Consider the following 14,841-nt stretch of genomic DNA (forward strand, 5'->3'; position numbering starts at 1 on the left):
GATGAGGAGGGGCAGGGAATGCTTATCAAACTTGTAGATGATGCAAAATTGGGAGGAATACCTAATTCCCTGGAAGACAGAAACAAAATTCAAAGGGATCTTAATAGGCTGGAGCATTGGGCTAAAAACAGCAGAATGAAATTTAACAGGGATGTGTAAATTTCTACACCTAGGAAAAAGAAACCAAATGCAGTTATTAAGATGGGGGATACTTGGCTCAGCAATACTACATGCAAGAAGGATCTTGGGATTGTTGTTGATCACAAACTGAATATGAGCCAACAGTGTGATGTGGCTGCAAAAAAGGCAAATGCTATTTGAAGCTGCATTAACATTTGGAGGCAATATGCCTCTGAAGGCCAGTTGCGCTTATTTATTTTATTTATCTATTCAACTGATATCCCGCCCTTCCTCCCAGAAGGGTCCTGCTTGCAGGCTTCCTATTACGGTTGGGGTGAGGAACTAGATGTTCTTATGTCCTTAAGGGAACCTGAAAACTACCGAAAGGTACCAGGAGAACAGATGGGCCCAACTCCTGCTGTGCAGCTCCCAGCACGGGCAGATGAAGCAGGGTGGCCAAGGCAAACTAAGACTCCGAGCCCTGGCCTGAGGCAGGATTGGACCAGATGCGAGGATCCGCTTCATTTACCCAGGAATGTTGGATACAGACCCATGGGCGCTCTCTAGCCCAGTGCTGTCTGCACTGGCAGCGGCTCTCAGGGCTTCAGGCAGGGGTGTCTCTCAGCCCTACCTGGAGATGCCGCTGAGGACTGAACCTGGGCCCTTCTGCATGCGCAACAGTTTCCCTAAAAATAAAGTAAGATTCTAGTCCTTATGGTTCTGAATGAAGGGTGATTTAAACAGGGAGCTGCTTTATACTGAGTTAGGCCATTGGTCCATCTGGTTCAGCATCAGCACTGTCTACAGCGACTGGCAGCGACTGTCCATGTTCTCTACCACTGAGTTATGGCTATCTTCCCTTGATTTAAAAGGGGGGGACGGGCTCTGGCCTGCAGGTCCCCCAATATCACCTGCTCCACAGGCTCTTCTCAGGCGGGAGAGTGTTCAGCACTGGGCAGTCTCTGCTTGAGGAGAATTTTGAAAGTGCACATTGGGCAGGCTGGCAGCTGACCCAAGGCATCTTCTCCTCAGGCCACTGACCCACAGACAAAGCCAGCTGGGGCCTCAGGTTGATTTGGCTGCTGGTGGTCAATGGCTCTTGACAGACAAAAAGAGGCTTCCTACTCTGCTGCGGGGGGCTTTGCACGCACACTGAGAGGTTTAACTTCCAGAGTCTTGAGTGGAGGCAACTCAATGCTGAAAAAAGACTAGAAACTTGTTAGCAGAGTTAGGTTTGGGATCAAGAGCAGACCCAGCGCTGATGTGTGTGTGTGTATGTGTGTGTGTGAGAGAGAGAGAGAGACTTTCCCTGTGAAGTAGCAGACTTTTACACTGCAGCAATAACTGAGGATTCAGACTTAGTAAAATAAGGAACAGCTTGCTTCATTGAAGGAAATACACAATAGATAGGAAAGGGATTCTAGTTCTAGTAAACTACCTGCATTGGAGGTTCATGGACCTGACAAGGCCTTTGCCCTCATGCTGCAGGTGAGAGAGACAAAGCAAAGACATCTCTTCTCTTCAAGAGACAGAGAAGAAGCAGGAAGGAGAGAGTTGGAAGGTGTGGTCGGCATTCCTAAGAGGTATCAGTTTTCAGGAAGGAAGATGAGCATATGACCAAAGGAAAGGCACAGCCTAGCAACCTGGAGGTCTCCTCTCTGTCTCCCTCCAGATGTGGAAACACCCAAATCGAGTTGCATTTCCACAATTCCAACACAAGTGATGCTTAAAATGGAAACTGTGATTTATCAGGGACAGGGATTAGGAAACAGACATTGTTCCTGGGGAACCTGGCCTGGTTTTCCCTGCCTTCCGTCTGCAAGATTCTTTCTTTATTTTAAGACCCACTCTGCACCCACCTGTTCCCTGGGCTGCCAGCTTTCTTTGGGTGGCAGCCAGAAATTCAAGACGTAGAACTTTCATTGTCACAGAGATGAGGGGACGGGCCTGTTCACCTGCTGAAGTTCCATACACACACAAACCCAGCTGGAAAATCACATGGCAACCTCATCCTGCTATACATTTTGCTTATTTAAACATTTGGTTTTCAACAATCCAAGGAGCAGTGGCAGACATGGAACCACCAGCTTTCCACAATCAGAAAAGGAAGAGGGGGGGCAGGGTGTGAGAGTGTGTGTGTGTGTGATGGAATTTCCTCCCCCAAGGTGTGGTGATGGCCAGAGACTGCTGAGCCCCATCTCTCAGGCCTCTCTCTCTCTCTCAGGCCTCTCTCTCTCTCTCTCTCTCTCTCAGGCTTCTCTCTCTCTCTCTCTGGCCTCTCAGGCCTCTCTCTCTCTCTCTCTCTCTGGCCTCTCAGGCCTCTCTCTCTCTCTCAGGCCTCTCTCTCTCTCTGGCCTCTCAGGCCTCTCTCTCTCTCTCTCTCTCTCTCAGGCCTCTCTCTCTCTCTCTGGCCTCCCAGGCCTCTCTCTCTCAGGCCTCTCTCTCTCTCTCTCTCTCTCAGGCCTCTCTTTCTCTCAGGCCTCTCTCTTTCAGGCCTCTCTCTGCAATCAGCCGCAGTCCAACCTGCTCCTGCCACCCAGCAGCCTTCTGCTTCCAAACGAGATTCCAAACTGCTCTATCGTCCGCGATGCAAACCGCAGCCAGAAACGCCCATCGCGGCCGCTCCTCCCACCCAGCAGCCATGCGTGTCAATCACGCATGCGTGCCTGAGGCGGAGGTCCAAAAACCGGAGATCAGCCTCTTCACACCAAATATGGCCAGAGGCCAGAGATGGACCACTTTTGCCGGAGACTCCGGCAGAAAACCGGAGACCTGGCAACCCTAGCCCTATCTCGTATCATCACCAGTTGTACTTGTGCGGATGAAGGTATTGAAAGAAGGGCCTCTCCTGAAGATCTCAGGGCCCGGGCAGGCACATAGAGGGCGATGCAGTCTGACAAATAGCCCGGACCCAAGCCGTGTAGGGCTTTATAGGTCAACACCAGCACTTTGAATTGTGTCCGGAAACAAACTAGCAGCCAGTGGAGCTTTTTTAGCAGGGAAGTTGTATGGTCCCTGTAATCAGCCCCAGTTAGCATTCTGGCTGCAGCACATTGTACCAGCTGAAGTTTCCGAGCAGTCTTCAGAGGCAGCCCCACGTAGAGCGCGTTACAGTTATCTAAACTGGATGTGACTAAGGCATGTGTCACCATGGCCAGATCGGACGGGTCAAGGAACGGGCGCAGTTGGCGCACTAATCTCAAATGTGCAAAAGCCCTCCTGGCCACTGCAGAAACCTGGGAATCCAAATTTAAAGCTGAGTCCAGGAGGACACCCCAACTGCGAACCTGTGTCTTCAGGGGGAGTATAACCCCATCTAGCACAGGGTGTATCCCTATTCACTGATCTGCCTTACGACTGACCAGGAGCACCTCTGTCTTGTCTGGATTAAGCCTCAATTTGTTCATCCTCATCCAATCCACAACTGATGTCAGACACCAGTTTAAAACAGCTTCCTTGGAAGAAGGTGGAAAGGAGAAATAGAGTTGGGTGTCATCAGCATACTGGTGCCACCGAACTCCAAACACCCGAACAACCTCTCCCAGTGGTTTCATGTAGATGTTAAATAACATAGGGGACAAAACTGAACCCTGAGGGACTCCACAGGCCAATGGCCAAGGAGTCAAACAGGAGTCCCCCAGTACCACCTTCTGGGTTCGCCCCTCCAGGAATGACCGGAGCCACTGCAAAACAGTGCCCCCAAGTCCCATCCCAGCTAGGCGGTCTAGGAGGATACCATGGTCGATGGTATCGAAAGCCGCTGAGAGGTCCAGCAGAACCAACAGGGACACACTCCCCCTGTCCAGTTCTCTGCGTAGGTCGTCCACCAAGGCGACCAAAGCCGTCTCCGTCCCATACCCAGGGGTATAATGCCAATATACAATTTAAATAACATCCCAGGAGAATATAAAGATCAAATAAGGAACAGATATGAGGCTTTAAACTTAGTTGACAGAGAACCAGAAGAACTATGGAGTGAAGTCAGAGAAATTATCATGGAAGAATGCAAAATGACAATACCTCTAGTTAAAGAGAGAAGTAAGACCTCAATGGATGACTGAAGAAACTTAAAATGGTTAAAGAGAGAAGGAAAGCAAAAGCAAGAGGAGATAGAAACTCAGTCAGAACCCTAAATGCAACAATATAGCGACTAGTACGTAGGGACAAAAATAACTATTACAATAGTTATTGTACAGAAATAGAAGAGGACAACAAAAACAGAAGAACAAGAGCCCTATTCCAAAAGATTAGAGAAATGAAAGGGAAATTTAAACCACGACTAGGGATGTTGAATGACCCTCCACGGCGCAGAATGGTAAGTGGTGGTAACGCAGCCGAAGCTCTGCTCACAGCCGGAGTTCGATTCCAATGGAAGGAGGAAGTCGAATCTCCGGTAAAAGGGGTTGAGGTCCACTCAGCCTTCCATCCATCCGTGGTCAGTAAAATGAGCACCCGGCATATGCTGGGGGGTAAAGAAAGGCCGGGGAAGGACCTGGCAATCCCACCCCATATATATGGTCTGCCTAGTAAACATCGCAAGACGTCACCCTAAGAGTTGGAAACGACTTGCACTATAAGTACGGGGACAGCTTTACCTTTTTAGGGATGTTGAATAATCAACAGGGGAACACACTGACTGACCAAGATGAAATAGAAGGAAGATGGAAGCAATACACTGAAGAACTCTGTAAAAGAGATGCCAGGATGACAGATTCATTCACGGAGGAACCATATGATGAAGAATCAGAAATTTTAGAATGTGAGGTGAAAGCTACATTTAAAATACTTGGAAGAAACAAATCACCAGGAATAGATGGCATACCAATTGAGTTGCTACAAGCTACTGAGACTGAATCTGTCCAAATTTTGACAAAAAAATGTCAAGAAATATGGAAAACTAAACAATGGCCCACAGACTGGAAGCGTTCAATATATATCCCAATTCCAAAGAAAGGGGAACCCAGGGAATGCAGTAATTATCAAACTATTGTCTTAATATCCCATGCAAGTAAAGTAATGTTCAAAATTCTACAAGAAAGGCTCTTACCATATATAGAGCGAGAAATGACAGATGTCCAAGCTGGATTTAGAAAGAGAAGAGGCACCAGAGATCATATCGCAAACATACATTAGATAATGGAACGGAGCAAGGAATTTCAGAAGGAAATCACCCTGTGCTTTATAGATTACAGCAAAGCCACTGACTGTGTAGATTATGAAAAACTATGGAATGCTTTAAAAAAAATGGGGGTGCCACAGCATCTGATTGTCTTGATGCACAACCTATACTCTGCACAAGAGGCTACTGTATGGACAGAATATGGACAAACCTATTGGTTCCAAATAGAAAAGGGTGTGAGACAGGGATGTATTTTATCACCCTATTTGTTTAATCTGTATACAGAACATATACGGAAAGTGGGATTGGACCAAGATGAAGGAGGTGTGAAAATTGGTGGGATAAATATCATTAATTTAAGATATGCAGACGATACCATACTACTAGCAGAAAGTAGGAATCATCTGAAATGAATGGTGATTAAAGTTAAAGTGGAAAGCACAAAAGCAGGACTACAGATGAACATCAAGAAGACTAAAGTAATGACAGAAGATTTATGTAACTTTAAAGCTGATAATGAGGACATTGAACTTCTCAAGGATTATCATTACCCTTGGTGCAGTCATTAATCAAAATGGAGTCAATAGTGAAGAAATCAGAAGAAGGCTAGGACTGGGGAGGGAAGATATGAGAGAACTAGAAAAGGTCCTCAAATGCAAAGATGTATCAGTGAACACTAAAGTCAGGATCATTCAGACCATGGTATTCCCGATCTCTATGTATGGATGCGAAAGTTGGACAGTGAAAAAGGAGGATAAGAGAAAAATCAACTCGTTTGAAATGTTTGAAAAAGACAAATAATTGGGTGTTAGAACAAATTAAACCAGAACTGTCACTAGAAGCTAAAATGATGAATCTGAGGTTATCATATTTTGGACACATAATGAGAAGACATGATTCACTAGAAAAGATAATAATGCTGGGAAAAACAGAAGGGAGTAGAAAAAGAGGAAGGCCAAACAAGAGATGGATTGATTGCATAAAGAAAGCTACAGACCTGAACTTACAAGATCTGAACAGGGTGGTTCATGACAGATGCTCTTGGAGGTTGCTGATTCATAGGGTCGCCATAAGTCGTAGTCGACTTGGAGGCACATAACAACAACAAAAGGTTATCATACTTTGGACAATCATGAGAAGACCTGATTCACTAGAAAAGACAATAATGCTGGGAAAAACAAAAGGAAGTAGAAAAAGAGGAAGGCCAAACAAGAGATGGATTGATTGCATAAAGGAAGCCACAGACCTGAACTTACAAGATCTGAACATGGTGGTTCACGACAGATGCTCTTGGAGGGCACTGATTCATAGGGTCGCCATAAGTCGTAATCGACTTGAAAGCAAATAACAACATCACGCCCTTCCTGCCAGCAGGAGTCCAGGGTAGCAATAAAAATAAATGTTTAAAAATAAAAATAAAATAAAACATGTTTCCAAAAGCAGCCACCTAGATGCCTCTGAAAGCTCAGCATCAGTGCACACAGATTACAACCCAGTTTGAGCAAACATATCCTAGCTTAATAAGTTGAGATATGTGCACAAGTCTTTAACCTACATGCAAAGCCCCTTCTAACTGGAAACATCTGGGTTTAACTGCTGTGTGCCACAAAGGACTGCATGCACAAGCAAAGGGATTCTGAATGCCTTGGTTTATGAAGCCAAGATATGACTGTAGACAGGCTGTGGCTCAGTGGAAGAGCATCTGTTTTGCATGCAAACAGCCCTAGGTTCAATCTCTGCCATCTCCAAGTAGGGCTGGGAATGTCCCTTGCCCGACGTTCTGGAGAGCCGTTGCCAATTAATGCAGACAACACTGAGCTAGATGGACTAACGGCCTGATTTGGTATAAGACATCTTCCCACGGTCCAAATGCAATCAATTGCTATCTTCTGTTTTCGCCCACAACAAGCTCCAGTATCTGGAGTCATGCAAGTGAGATCTAGGCCCGGTTCCAGCAGTGGCTTATGTGGGGCACTGGCCGAGGGCCTAGGAGTGCAGAGGGGCCCCTCACTGGACCCATCACGATGGGATCCGCTGTTTGTTGCCAACCCGATCCTATTCTGACAGACAGGAAAGCCATTCTGTTCCATGTCCCTCCCCCGCTAGCTTTTCTTTTTTATCCAATTCACAAGGGTGGAGGGGAAATTGAGGTGTTAATACCACAGAGTTGAAAAGCTGAGCCTGGAGGGTCTCCTCAACATGGCCACTGTCTAACTCAGTGCTGGTGTTGATGGGATTGTCTAGGCTTGTTGCCTCCCAATCTCTATGTATTAACCCCTTAAATGTCATCCAGCAGAAGGGCAGAAGAGAAGAATAGCGGATGCAGCAGCAGCTCCAACTCAGGCTAGATCACAGAGGAGCAAAGGAGGAAGAGGAATCATAAAATCACAGAGTTGGAAGGGGCCTATAAGGCCATCTAGTCCAACCCCTGATCAATGCTGGAATCCAGCTTAAAGCATACCCAACAGGTGGCTGTGCAGCTGCCTCTTGAAGGCCTCCAATGTTGGAAAGCCCACTATCTCCCCAGGTGTCTTCCTTGCATGGTGCGCTCTTCTGCAGGGCAAGTGACAGGGGTCAGAGACAGCAGCCATGGCAGGAATACCTGCAACGCGCTCACAGGCCTGCAGGCGGAGGTTTGGCATTCCTCTCTCTCTCTAGGAGGAGTGTGGTTTGAGGAAGAAAACAAGAGGGTAAAGGTCCCACTGACAGCCTTTACCCCCCCAAACATGGAGCTGGCCCTGGTGAGTTGTACAATAAGGGATGCCATGAGAGATCATAATGGAAAGGTAATACCACTTGGTTTCTGAAGGCCACAGTTGGGGCTCACCTCAAGTACAGACACCAAATAGCCTCACCTACGGCTTAGAGGAAGGCAGTGGTAAACCACCTCTGAATACCTCTTACCATGAAAACCCTACGAATATATCCAAACAAGATTCATAGGGTTGCCATAAGTCATAATTGACTTGAAGGCATATAACAACAACAAAGGGTTGCCAACATTGGTTATTGACCTTGCTCCTGTGTTTAATGTGCAAAAAGCAAGCAGGTACAATTTTTCCCCATCACTACCTCTGTGCTTGGAAAAAAGCTTCACCTGCAAAATGTCCAGCTATTAAATGCAGAGGAGCAGAGCCTGTCCAAAGAGCATGGCAGCCCTAGGCTCACCTCCCATTGGCCATACAGCTGGTACTTCTGACAACCTTTCACTGCTTGTCACTCAATTATACAAACAGTCTGGGAAAAGTCTCAGCAGAAAACTGGATCTAGTCTGGACATTCATGTTGTGACTACATCAAGGGAGATCTTGCATGCGTGAATGGGCCATCGGACGTGTCCTATCATCTCATATCCCATCCCTTTCTATATGGTAGGGATGAGGTCTGTTGGCCAGTGCCGGTTCAAAAGCATTCTGTTGACCTAACAGGCTGGTATCAATTTGAGTCCATTCTTTGCCCACAAGCAACTGCTTTGACTGATTCGGTGGGGGGGGTTGCCCCTCGGGGAAAAATATCGATATTAACATTGATATTTTGAAAGGAAATGTCAATATTTTGAAAGGAACGGTTAATACAAATATCAATATTAATAGTTTAGATGAGGATTTTTCTTATATATATATATATCCATTTCCGAAAATAGCTCCGGAAAACCACTATATAAAAATCTGATCTGCAACAATCGCGAATAAGCTAATTCATAGAAAATTTGGTCCAAATCCATGAAAATGGACTGCCTTCAAGTCGATCCCGATTTATGGCGACCCTATGAATAGGGTTTTCAGGTAAGCGGTATTCAGAGGTGGTTTACCATTGCCTTCCTCTGAGGCTGAGAGGCAGTGACTGGCCCAAGGTCACCCTGTGAGCTTCATGGCTGTGTGGGGATTTGAACCCTGTAGTCCAACACTCTAACCACTACACCGGGTAGAATTCTAGCACATCCCTACTATAAAGACACAAAAATCAAAACAGGGGTGGGGAAAAGGGAAGGGAACCTGCCGGTTTATCAGGGGAGCAAAAACAGAATCCCTGGTGAAGCAATACCTCCACTGGGGCCAATCAGAATGTCATGAGACAGTACACAAGCTTTTAGGGGATTTGCTGTGTTTTTGGTTTTGCCTCTTGAGCAATCCCAGCTTCCCATCTCCCTCTCCCCCCCCCAGCCTTCTATGGGTTATTAACAGACATATTTATCAGGAAATCAAAACAGTGACTATGGCTGTAATCCAGTACACACTTATCTGGGAGTAAGTCCCTTTGAACCCAATGGAGTTTACTTCTGAGTGGACGTGACTGGATTGCAGCCTAAGTCATCTGTCTTGCTGCTCTCCACAATCTTCAAAGTGGCTATCTGCTTTTTACTCTCCTCCCCCCTCCCCCCCAGTTAGGACCATTAAGCAAGAAGCAGTTCACTTGTGCCTTGTTTTTGAGGGAGGGGGCAATCGGGAAGCAGAGACGGATGAATCTGTCAATTGCAAGTTCTTCCAGCTTCTCATTTTTTTCAGTAAAAGATTTAATTCTCCGTATTTCTGCAGCAGTTTGCAATCTTTTTTTTAAAATCCTCATGAGAATTTATCAGCATTTTTGTATGGATTTCTAATATACACGTTTTTGTCTGCAATTTTGACGAACACACATCTTTGCAAGCAATTTTCCATAACAGAATAATTTTTGTGCATCATTTTCACTAATGTATGCATGTTCATGTACACATGGTTTTGTTGGAGAAGCATTACAACATTTGGAAAAGTGCGAATTTCGAGGAATAATTGTGTTTTGGTTTGTGCATTGGTTCGAGAAATGCAAATGATGCAGTTCCTCATTAAAATGCAAACAGCATTGAATTTCTCCCCCAACCTTATCAGGGAGGAATCAAGTTTTAAAGTAACACAAATGTCTCCTTGGGAGGAAGGATTGGTGATGTCACAAGGCAGCAACCAATCACTTGTGAACAGCCCCATTCTTCTGCAAGCAGGCAGACCTCCAGGTGATAATAGGCTACATGCACCAAGAACATGGTGAATGGGCTTCCAGAGCCCAGCCGCTACTTCTTCCATGTACTTCTATTATGCGCCCTTTGTATACAGCCCAAAGCCAAGGAACCGGAAAGAGACCATCCATCACCAAGAGAGAAAGCACTCAAAGGAAACACCAGTAATTTGGCTCCTGCTTTGCATTCAAAACACTCCCCACAAGATAAGGATAAAAGGATATCAAGCATTATTACCGTATTGGTCCAAATATACACCACCCTTGGATGTAGGCAGCACTCCTAAAACAAAATCTCTTTGAAAGGAAATAAAATGACCACAAATCTTTGGCAACGTCCAGTGTTTTTTACAATCTAAAACACACATGCAACCTCTAGACTCGTCTCACGATTAATAACTGAATGGGCAACTAGCACCACCTGTCGAGAAGGGCAAGTGATCTTTTTACAAAAACTACCAAAGTTTTGCGCGGTTCCAAGATCTCATCTTAAATCATGCGTTCTTGACCAATAAGAGTGTGATTGTGGGCCGCACTCAGGTTTTATACAAGTCAAATTTGGGAGGAGGGGAGTGTTACCTGTATTCAGACCAATACGGCATATTTTACCATTCATTTTTGCTAATTTAAGACTGATCATTGTCCTAGCAAACGTAACGCCTGCATTGGCATGCCACAGTAAACCACAGTTTAGCATAACATTCACAAGCTGGAATGAGCCCAAGTGAGCGTTGCTTTCTCACACAATCCCTCCCCCTTCCTCTTTCCCTGAGGCCAAGGGAAGAACTTCAGCACTGTTTCATTTGCACTAAATCTCAGCTTATCATTGTGGTGGTTTATGAAAGACTCTGGTCAGCGTCAAAGCAAGCCATTTCAAACCTTGGGTTTTGAATCTGGCTTGTTACACTAATTAGAGTTTGTTATGAACCACAATCCCTGGTTTGCATGCAACAAACCAACGTTCAGCAGAAATAAAGGGCTACTGTGCTCCTCGCTACACAGGAGAAGGAGAGGAGAGAGGTTTCATTCCAGCTTCAGGACTGGGCGCCGAATACAACCACCCAGATCTTTTCTATCTGACCTCTGGAACTCCCTAAGCCATACCCCTGCTGGCCCTGATTTGCACCCTGCTTTTGCTTGGCTGGAACATGTCCCTGATTCTGATGATATCTCTTGATTGCCTGGATGGAGGACAGAGAGGTGCGCCACTGGCATCCGTCCCCCGGAAGGTTATCCAGAAGGAAATGTGCCCATCGGGCTGAACAAGATGACCCACCACCAGGCTAAAGTATGGTTTAGTGAGACGTGCAAACGTGGCCAAATGCATCCTTGAAAGCAAAGGGGAGCGGTTCCAGGCCATTGAAAATATCGCTAGAAGCAAGAGATTTACATTTACTCTTTAGATTACTAAACTCCAATACTTAACAAAAAAAAGGAGCTGGAATATTGAGGTGCTTACCAAGGCTCTCATGAACCCCAGATTTTTCTCTGTAATGCCTGCGTTTCCCTCGCTGTTCCAAACACGGGAGGCCCCCGATCTTTTCAAAGCAGAGCTTCTTGTTGATGAAGAGGAAGAGGACTGCGAGGAGGACAATGAAGACCCCAACAGCTGACAGGAACCGAATCGCTTCAGGAGTAACTGGCAACAACAAAACCAGAGGAGAAAGCAATGCATTAAATTGCTGCTGCAGGGGGGGGGGGAGAACAGTCAGAATTACAGGTCATCTCAGCAAAGTATGTGTTTCTGGAGATAATGACAATGCAGCTGAAGGAAGTATTTGTAAAAGAGGTGGCCGCGGGGGAGGGGGATCTGCAGGCTGGGACAAGTAAAAGGGCTGGCCGCTTATCTTTGTTGTTATTATTATTATTATTTATTAGATTTAAATCCCACCCTTACTCCCAGCAGGAGCCCAGGCACCAAGCAAAAGCGCTAAAAACACTTTAAACCCTCATAAAAAGAGACTTTAAGATATATTAAAGCAAAACATCTTTAAAAACTTTTTTTTAAAAAAGGTTTAAAAACATTTTTTTAAAAAAGGTTTAAAAACATTTTCTTAAAAAGCAGTTCCAACACAGATGCAGCCTGGAATAAGGTCCCTACTTAAAAGGCTTGTTGAAAGAAGAAGGTCTTCAGTAGGCACTGAAAAGATAACAGAGATGGTGCCTGTCTGATATTTAAGGGGAGGGAAGTCCAAAGGGTAGGTGCCACTACACTAAAGATCCACTTCCTATGTTGTGCAGAACAGACGTCCTGATAAGATGGGATCTGCAGCAGGCCCTCACCCACACAGCACAGTGATTGACTGGGTATATAAGGGGTAAAACGTATATCCTGGTGTCAGAATATCCTGGTCTCAAGCTATATAGGGCTTTGTACACCAAAACTAGAGCCTTGAACATAGCCTGGTAACCCAACTTTATGCCCAACTGGACAGTGTAATCATTACCATGTCTACTGAGAGGCAAGTCCTATCGAATTTAATGGGGCTTACTCCCAGGCAAATGCCGTAGCTCAACGGTACAGCATCCACTTTGCATGCACAAGATCTCAGGCTCAATCCCCGGAATCTGTGGGGAGAGCAGCGAGAGAACCCTGCCTAAAATCCCAAAGAGCCACTGTCAGTCAGTGCTGACAATGATAAGCTAGATGGACGAACTGTCTGGCACGGTTTAAGGCAGTTTCCTATGTTCCTAAATGGGGCTAGGACTGCAGCCTGACCGATGTGTACACTGCCTGGTGTTCAATACAACTTAAGAGGGCAAAAATGTTTCCACTATTTTTATTTTATTTATTTATGAAATTTCTATTCCATCCTTCCTCCCAGAAGGAGCCCAGGGCAGCCAACAAATGACAAAACAATAAAAAAAATCAACATCTTAAAAAGCAGTAAGTCTCTACTTAAAAGGCTTGTTGAAAGGAATGTCTTCAGACACTAGACACGGCACCTAATATTTAAGGGGAGGGAATTCCACAGGGTAGGTGCTGCCACACTAAAGGTCCGTTTCCCGTATTCTGCAGAACAGACCTCCAGATGAGATGGTATCTGCAGGAGGCCCTTACCTGCCGAGTGCAGTGATCGACTGGGTATATAAGGGATAAGACAATCTTTCAGACATCCTGGTCCCAAGCTGCATAAGGCTTTACACACCAAAAACAGCACCTTGAACTTAGCCTGGTAGCTAATGAGCAACCAGTGCAATTTTTTCAGCAGCAGGGTGACATGTTGGCGATACCCTGCCCAAGTGAGCAGTCTTGTCACCACATTTTGCACCAGCTGCAGCTTCCAGACCAACCTCAAGGGCAGCCCCACATAGAGTGCATTACAGTAATCCAGCCTGGAGGTTACCAGTGCGTGGACAACAGTGGTCAGGCTATCCTGGACCAGAAACTGCCGCAGCTGTCTTACTAGCTGAAGCTGGTAAAAGGCCCTCACAGCCACTGAGGTCACCTGGGCCTCTAGTCACAAAGATGGATCCAGGAGCACCCCCAGACTACGAACCTGCTCTTTCAGAGGGAATATGGCTCCATCCAAAGCAGGCAACTGACCAATAATCTGAACTCAGGAATCACCAACCCACAGCGTCTCCAACTTGCTAGGATTCAGACTCAGTTTATTGGCCCTCATCCAGCCCACCGCAGAGTCCAGGCACTGGGTTGCACGGCCTCTCCTGTTTCAAATGTTATCGAACAACAAAGCTGGATATCATCAGCATACTTTTGACACCTCAAACCAAATCTCCTCATGACCACTCCCAACGGCTTCATAAAGATCAGCCTGTCCCAACCTTTGGGTCCCCATACGTTGCTGGGCTGGCCCCCCAGAGACAAAAAGGTCCCTTCCCTCCGAAACAGTGCATGAATTCATTTCCATATAGTGATTTTACCACTGTGGGAAACCGGACGCCGGACTAGATAGGTGTGACACAGCACTATCTAGGGTGCGCAAAGCACAATCATAAAGGTTTCTTTTTCATTGCTATTATTATGTTACGGTTATTCTTTTATTTTATATTATTATTTTAAAGAGCGCTCACAGCCTCAGCAGCATCCAACGAGAGGAGAGGGATTCACTCAGTGCATCGTTAATTTGGGGAGGCGGTGCCCTTCTCACCAATGACTTCTGTAATTCCAGTTCTACTCTCAGCTTTGGAGTGGGAGGTGGGGCACAGATAATGAGGAAGCTCACATTACTGAGTACTTTTCCAATTACAAACCCACCACCACCCAATCAGTAGCCCATAAACTGCCTGTTTTATACCATTTGTGCTAATTGAATTTCATTATACATTTGGAGCAACACATTATTCCCCTGCTGGTTCCTATGGCACCCTTCATAACCAATGGCTAATTATACAGTGCATGTACTTCCATGCGCGCAAACACACACACACAGGACTGCACGCCAAGAGAACTTGTGTGGGCAGAAGCTCTGAGGAGAAGCTGCGTGCGGCAGACTTGTTCAATATTACCATCAGTCCTGCGGGGAAGATTCCCTCCCACGTGTGTGCCCCACAGTGTTTAATGTACAACATCTCTGCCTGCAGCATGAGAAGCAGGAGAAGATAGGAAGGGCTGCAGCTCAATGACAGAGCATCTGCTTTGCAGGCAGAAGG

General features: G+C 45.9%; 1 protein-coding gene across 1 annotated transcript in view; it reads right to left on the bottom strand.

Moving 5' to 3' along the window:
- The window catches only part of SYT16 (synaptotagmin 16), a 131,672-nt gene that overhangs the window by 64,633 nt on the left and 52,198 nt on the right, over nt 1-14,841 (bottom strand). Inside the window, exon 2 of the mRNA XM_061613290.1 lies at nt 11,687-11,866. Within this exon, the coding sequence (XP_061469274.1) occupies nt 11,687-11,866 (180 nt within the window). The remainder of the gene's footprint in view (nt 1-11,686; nt 11,867-14,841) is intronic.

The sequence above is a fragment of the Rhineura floridana genome, chromosome 2, assembly GCF_030035675.1.
Source record: "Rhineura floridana isolate rRhiFlo1 chromosome 2, rRhiFlo1.hap2, whole genome shotgun sequence".
NCBI lineage: Eukaryota > Metazoa > Chordata > Lepidosauria > Squamata > Rhineuridae > Rhineura > Rhineura floridana.